The sequence below is a fragment of the Gymnoscopelus microlampas genome (genome assembly GCF_963454915.1).
Source record: "Gymnoscopelus microlampas genome assembly, chromosome: 16".
Taxonomy (NCBI): domain Eukaryota; kingdom Metazoa; phylum Chordata; class Actinopteri; order Myctophiformes; family Myctophidae; genus Gymnoscopelus; species Gymnoscopelus microlampas.
In genome coordinates this window covers 46,937,986-46,945,771 of record NC_139953.1, presented here as the reverse complement: position 1 = coordinate 46,945,771, position 7,786 = coordinate 46,937,986, and the positions used below count along the sequence as shown (strand labels likewise).

The 7,786-nt window shown below is 41.4% G+C and overlaps 1 protein-coding gene across 1 annotated transcript; it reads right to left on the bottom strand.

Annotated features, from left to right (window-relative positions):
* Positions 1–2,533: 2,533 nt before the first annotated feature.
* On the bottom strand, positions 2,534–3,082 carry LOC311063856 (ADP-ribosylation factor 1-like; the record flags this gene model as incomplete). The annotated part of the gene is made up of 1 exon (XM_084083468.1): positions 2,534–3,082. One exon carries the CDS (start codon positions 3,080–3,082, stop codon positions 2,534–2,536), a length of 549 nt encoding a protein of 182 aa, XP_083939594.1.
* Positions 3,083–7,786: the final 4,704 nt, after the last annotated feature.

Here is a 7,786-nt window from a genome sequence, read left to right as displayed (position 1 = left end):
GTTCTGCGAGAGAAACAAGCAAACCAGGTCTATGAAAAAAACAAGCCCAGGCTATGAGCCCTTTGAAGATATTTGAAAATAGCAGATATGCAAGCCCACATGCGACGCGTTGTGAGCTTGTAGATCTCGTATCTATTACTTTTTTAATCTTGAAGAAAATGTTAAAAATGTGCAATATTTTCATAACATTTCGTAACTCAAATCTTATAGGGTCCCTGGGCCCTGGCACAAAATATTGTTTAAGGTGGGGGTCCTTAGACAGATACATATTAATCTGGGGATCCTCGACATGAATATTTGAGAACCACTGGTTTAAACAACATTAGGAAACAATAGACCCCAAAAAGCAACTTTACACTTTAGAAACAAGCCCAAATAAGCACTTTAGAAACAAGCCCAAATAAACAACTATACTTTAAAAACAAGACCAAATAAACAACTACACTTTAGAAACAAGCCCAAATAAGCACTTTAGAAACAAGCCCCAAAAACCGCAACCAGACAGCAGCTATACTACCAATATTTACAAGCTAGTTAAAGGTAGGGTAAGTGATATTTTTTGGTTAAAACAAAAAGTATTTTGTTAAAAGGTTAAATCACTATATTCTGATAGTAATCATTGCTATAGAGTGTTTGTTCAGTAACAGGAGTCTCCCCGTCTCTTCAGCTCTTTAATAAACAGAAAATACATTTTTCGGTAGGTGTCAAAATCAAAAAGACTTTGGTTAAGGTTCCAGTTAGGAATTGCATCCTCCAGGAGAAAGAAAAAAGAAAAGAAAAGGTTATCAAAATACTGTTGAAAAACCCACGTGATAGAGTGCCCCAGATGAAAAAATGTTAAAAGAAAGTAATAAAAAACTATAAACTGCAGGGAGGTTGTAAGTTGTAGGCTGCAGCTGTTAGGACCCTTGGATGCTGCAGGGAAAACGATGTTCATATAAAGACATACGGTATGGTCACATGACTTTCAAGTTCATGTTTGCCAAATTTTGTGAAGATTGCTAAATAATGTTTCTGCAACAGTGACATTTTGCTGCATTCGAGGCATTCCCTGTCCGATCCAGAGCTTTTGGCTCTGGATTGTGTAGAGGCCCCAATATGTGATTCGGATTTGAGGTTGATCTCCCACAAACATTGGAAGGTAATTATAGCCAATTGGTATGGAATGAATAAACAAAAAAATATGTATGACACACTCCCACTACATGTTCAGGTAGCTTCACAGCCTTCACACCTATATATTTCCTTTTTCGGTCCGCTCTGTGGCCAGTGCTTTGCAGGATTGGCTGGCAGCTACAATATCATACATGGGCAACTGGGGCCGGGGGGCCACATGCGGCCCCCATCTGCACTTAATGCGGCCTGCAGGTTAATATCGGATTACTGATATATTATTGATTTCAGCTGTTACAATTCCAAACATGCAAACATGACCGGCTTTAATGACTTCAGTCTGTATTAGTAGCTTAACGACTATATATTAAAATGTCATTGTCTTTTTTATGTCCAATGTATTTGTATTTAAGTTCATAAAGTTAACATAAGTGTAACTAAATGCATTTGAAATGAAATAAAGATGGTACTTTTCACGATCCAATAAAAAAATAGCAAAAAAAATGTCTGGATTCCAATTCAAAAATAGCAAAAAATAGTAGATCTACAAGCTCTAAACACGTCGCACTGTGACGCAGTGCTACTTTTGTGTGACATGGCGAAAAAAAAGTTAAAATACTGTATGGAGAGACAGTATATGCAATGTGGCCCTCTGGAGTGAGTGTGGAAATATAGTGGCCCTCTCCATCATCAAAGTTGCCCACCGCTGCTCTGGATGGTACCAAAGCCACTTTAATGATCAAGGGAAGAAAACACACACACACACACACACACACACACACAGCACGAGTATACCTTCAGCGTATCTCAAGGGGAATTCATAATTCTGTGTTGTATGGCTCGGTACGAAGAACCCGACACAAGGAAGGAGGGGTGCTCGTGGCGTGGGACAAGCGAAGGTTGTGATCATAGTTTTCTCTGCGTCGTTGTGGAAATGATCTCTTTTCGACCTCCTGGAGCACGGTATCTGAACCGGACCAGTGGGTTCAAAGTCTGGTCTGGGGACCACCAGGTGTCCAAATGGACTCATATTGGTCAGGGAACTCCGGCAGGTCCATTTGGTTTCATTCGTATGGGTGCATTTGGTTCCATTAAATAAGCCTGTGTAGTACGTAACTTAGACTTAAGTTTGTGGGATTTAGACTTAACTCAGTGGATTGTACAGTGTAGACTGGGGTTTCATTACAGTTTAGTACAGTGATTCGATCAACCTTCTTAATTTCAAGGACCCAATTGGGACCCGAAATCAGGCAACAACCCCCCGCCCCCATTCGACACCTTTTTTTTTGTTTGTTTTATCTCTGGGACCTCAATGGACACTAACATCCTCAGTCGTAATTGTCCGGACCCCAGTGTGTATACAGCCCACTCAGGTCCAGTTTACTAAAGTGCAGAGAGGGGGGGGGGGGTTTAACGTGGTTCAAATCTTCTGGTTCTTGAGCTGGTTGGAGAACCAGTCCAGGCCCTCGTACAGGCCTTCGCCGCTGGTGGCGCAGGTGGCCTGGATGTACCAGTGGCGCTGGGGCAGCTCCTGCAGCCCCAGCTTGTCCGTGATCTCGGCGGCGCCCATGGCGTTGGGCAGGTCCTGCTTGTTGGCGAACACCAGCAGCACGGCGTCCCGCAGCTCGTCCTCGGCCAGCATCTTGGCCAGCTCCTCTCGGGCCTCGCCGAGCCTCTCGCGGTCGTTGCTGTCCACCACGAAGATCAAGCCCTGGGTGTTCTGGAAGTAGTGGCGCCACAGCGGCCGGATCTTGTCCTGGCCGCCCACGTCCCACATGACGAAGCTGACGTTCTTGTACTCCACCGTCTCCACGTTGAAGCCGATGGTGGGGATGGTGGTGACGATCTCGCCCAGCTTGAGCTTGTACAGGATGGTGGTCTTGCCGGCGGCGTCCAGGCCGACCAGGAGGATCCTCATCTCCTTCTTGCCGAACAGGCCCTTGAATAGGTTGGAAAACACGTTCCCCATGTCGGTCAGGCTCTTAGAAAGACAGCTTCCCGATGTTTCTTCTTCTCAAACTGTCACCTCGAAAATAGTGTTTTGCTCAACCAGTGGTGATACCCTAGTAATTCACTCGCTTTAATCACCTTTAGTGGGTTGTCCTGCTCACTGTGTTCTAACTGATATTAATCAGCTTTTTATAGAACACCTGTTATATGTGGTCTACAGCGCCGCAGTGACGTATGACTGGCATCAGAACAACATCATGGAACGCTTCGGCCCATATATGGGCATACACCCATATACGGGTACTCTGAAACAGTGGTGGAAAGTAACTAGGTCTGTCCCGACCTTAACTCTGGGGGAGCCCGGGATCGAACTGGGAACCTCATGGTTGCCATCCAGCCGCTCTAATCTTATGTTTGTTTTACTGAGGTTAAGTTTAGGAATAAGGTTAGGTTTAGGCATAGTTTTACTGAGGTTAAGGTTAGGAATAAGGCTAGGTTTAGGCATAGTTTTACTGAGGTTAAGTTTAGGAATAAGGTTAGGTTTAGGCATAGTTTTACTGAGGTTACGTATAGGAATAAGATTAGGTTTAGGCATAGTTTTACTGAGGTTACTTTTAGGAATAAGGTTAGGTTTAGGCATAGTTTTACTGAGGTTACATTTAGGAATAAGGTTAGGTTTAGGCATAGTTTTACTGTTCCGAGGTCACCGGATTTGACCTGGGGCGAGCGTGTTTTGGGGTGAGCGTTCTTGTATTCTTGCTATGCTCTATAGTATAGATATTGGGATAAAGCTCAGTGGAATCATATGGTATAGAGTATATAACTTATGATTCCACTGAGCTTTATCCCAATATGTTTTGTATTGTTTTGTGTTGTATTGTATTATATTACTGTGGAATAGTAATATATACACTGTCACATGTTTTTTTTTAAATGTTATGTAATGTTATTTCTCTTTGTGTGTTGACCCCAGGAAGAGTAGCTGCTGCTAAGGTAGTAGCTAATGGGGAGCCAAATAAACAATAAAAAAGAGAGACACAGACACAGACACAGACACACACACACACACACACACACACACACACACACACACACACACACACACACACACACACACACACACACACACAGACACACACACACACAATTAGTGTTGTCTTATTTGTATTTTAAATGCAGATGGCCCACTCAGCACAGAACAGATAATCTACACACACTTTGGGTTTGTCATTGTCTCCAAGTATCCCCCAATTTACACATTCTAGTATCTAGACTGTGGGTCGTTGAGGTACAGTCATTCTCTAAGTACTCTCTCATTCCATGGACCCTCAGGTTGATTTACATTAGGCCACACAATTCCTTTGATAACTATGTAATGTTGGTGAAGAGTTAAAAGTGAAATTCTGTTGAAATAGTAATTATTGTACATTCTCAGTTATATTTATGTGAATGGATGGTGAATATTTTCCTAAGAACTCACAATGAGAACCACTGATAGCCTACACTATTTGTATTTTACTTTTTGTTAATGTATCATTTATTTATACCGTGATCTCATTGAGACTCATTCTCAAGACACACAGTTCTGATGTAGCTTTGTTTACGTAGTTTTCTGTTTACATGACATGTGGATGGACAAGTAGGCAAACAGTCTAATATGGTAAATTGTATTTGTTCGTGGATGACTCTTCACTCCTGGTCTCGGACGAGGACAAAGTGCAGGTTGAAAAAACCCTTTTAACCTGGGTTGCATTTTAGAGAACAGTCTTTACAGTGAAAAAAGGCAACAGATCAAGAAAGTCAACCAAAGAACTAGATGTTTGGGCAGGGTCTCCTCGTTGGTCAGTAGGAATGCTCTGAGGACACTAGATGGATCACTCATCCAATGTCATTTTGACTCTGCATGCACCTTATGGTGCTCTAGCACTAGCCTGGTAAACCCTCCCTCCAGAAATCTCATTTCCATTTGATTCCAGAAATCAAATGGAAATGAGATTTATGGAGGGAGGGTTTACCAGGCTACTCTAGCACCTCAAAGGCATTAAAAACACAACTTCAGACCTATCAACACTAACTGATCAGGTTACTTCTAAACCCACACACATATAGGACTCACCTAACCCCTGCTCATTAAATGCTAGGGTGGGATGGCTCAGGGTAGAGGAAAGAGAACACCAGAGGGATCTCATTCCCCCCAGATTCGGCACAAACATGGGGATGAATTCAGTCTACTATTGTGGTGGCATAATAGTAGAATGCATGTGGAATGCTCTACCAACAGCCATCAAAGAGTGTGGCTTCCTATCCTCATTCAAAACCACCACAAAAGAGCGCCTGTCTGGAATTTGCAACTGGACCTAGACAAGTCTCCTAGCTCAGTGGTTCTCAAACTTCTTCATGTCAAGGACCCCCAAATGGACACTTATTAGACCGCGGACCCCCATTTGAAAAGATACATTTTAAGGAGCCCCAGTTTGACATGCATTAGGGCAACGGACACCCATTTAATGGAATTTCTATCTCTGGGACCCCAATTCATATTGTAAAATCAATGTGATCTTAACTCTCAGAGTTACAGACCCATAAGGGTCCATTTGGGTCCTATAAATCTTTTAGCTGGGGACCCCCTGGTATCCCCTCAAGTACCCCTGGGGGTCCCCGGACCCCACTTTGAGAACCAATGTTCTAGCTTGCCAAAATAAATGACCCCCCCACTGTTTTTCTGTAAATATACTTTTGCTGCTCCTAGTATTTATGATCTTGTATGTATGTTGTATGTCTTTGTATGTCTTGATGAATTGAATATATAAACATGAACATATAGTGTACCTCAGGTGACAATATAGTATGCAGATTTATAATATCTGCAGCACAATATGTTGCTCTGGATATTGAAGGGAATGTAAATAAATGTGTTTGGTGCATCTCATGTGTTTAGCAGATCAGGACTTAAACCCGTCCACATTTAAAAGGTACAGAAAGTGAATTATTTGTTAACATTCCCCTGTGTGCCGTGCAGATAAGCTTAGAAAATAACTGATCTACAAGTTCAGAGAGCATTGTGATGTGACGTGTTGTGAGCTTGTAGATTGGCTATCTTCAAAGAAAAGGAGGAAGTGTGAACATCTGTCAAAAATGTGGAATAATCTTAGAACGTTTGAACAACACAAATCTTACGGGGATCCTGGGACAAAAACACCTCTCAAAAGGGTCCACAGCTAAATAAAATCAATTGTCCTTGACATGAAAATGTTTGAAATTGACTTGACTATGCAAACAAAGTATGACACATTTATGTCAAATTTCAAATGACTATAAGTGAGTAATGTTTAAACATGGCTATTGGTTGTAGAATGGTGCAATTATGAATTATGAATGTAAGAAAATTACTTGCCATCAATATGCTACTGTTCCAAAAGCATTGTGAACGTTTTCTAAAATGAAAAAAGGTAATGTCCAACAACTTGTATACATAAAAATGGTATTAGATTCACATACCACTCGGCTAACCTTTTTATAATCTAAAATAACAATTGTATTGTACAGCTAAGAACTTTATCAATCATTAATACTGACAACTCTGGGTTTGCTTTCTTTGGCAAAGAAAAACATTCAAAATGTTAACGAAGCAAAGGACATTTCTCTGATGATGGCCCATCATCATCATCATCATCAAGGTGGCTTTTGTGATGAGCCTTTCACATTGAAATGGACCTGACTGCAGTTACTTGGAGGAGAGCTGAGAGGAGGTGGGAGGAGGTGTTTCTCCACTCCAAGACAAAAGGGAGGTGCTACTACTTATACTCCTACATCAACACAACACACACTGTCCTGCTCAGTCAGTGCTCAGAGTCAGACAGACCACAGAACACAGAGACACACAGAGACAAGCAACTGTTATTATTTCAGTTCAACTTTCAGACTGCACTCTTCTTCACCGTGACCTTCTGAGAAAACATTGGAGTAGGATCCTAAGTTACAGGTAAGAGAATATCATGGGATGACTATAAACCTTATAATCAAAATGTGTTGCCAATTTTCACATGGCGTAATTGAATTAGTAACAAGCCCATTCAAATGTCGGTAATTAGTGTGGTTGCCCAACAGGGCAACCAGACTATTGTTATTGATAAACTGAGATAAACAATATTTCGAACCGCTATTTCTCCCACAGTTTTTATCCCCCAATGTTGTGCCATATATCAAAATGACCGTCTAAATCGGGAATCGTGCGCGTGTATAGGGCTAAGAGATTGGTTGAATAGTTTAATTGATATTAATTTATTAGTGCCATTAAATGTCCCCATCCACTTTAATGGAAAAGTGAAAAAACTCAAATTCAAGTATTTTTTTCTCAGAAACCGTAAGAGCTACAGTTATCAGATTTGGAGGGATAATTCATAATATTGTCCGAAATTATTGAAAAAAATATCACACCTTTCGGCCTCATGGTGGCGCTATAACAGCCCCCTTTACGTTTTGGACTGTAACTCTTGAACCGTAGGTCCGAAAATCAAAATTTCTTTTCACCTGGATTCCTTGGGTCACTACGCATCTCCCCATATAGGCCACGCCCATTTGCGTCAGGATAGATTTTTTGATATTGATTTATTAGTGCATTAAATTTCCCCATCCACTTTAATGGGAATTGCAAAAACTCCCATTCAAGTATTTTTTTCTCGGAAACCGTAGGGGCTACAGTTACAAAACTTGGAGGGGAGGT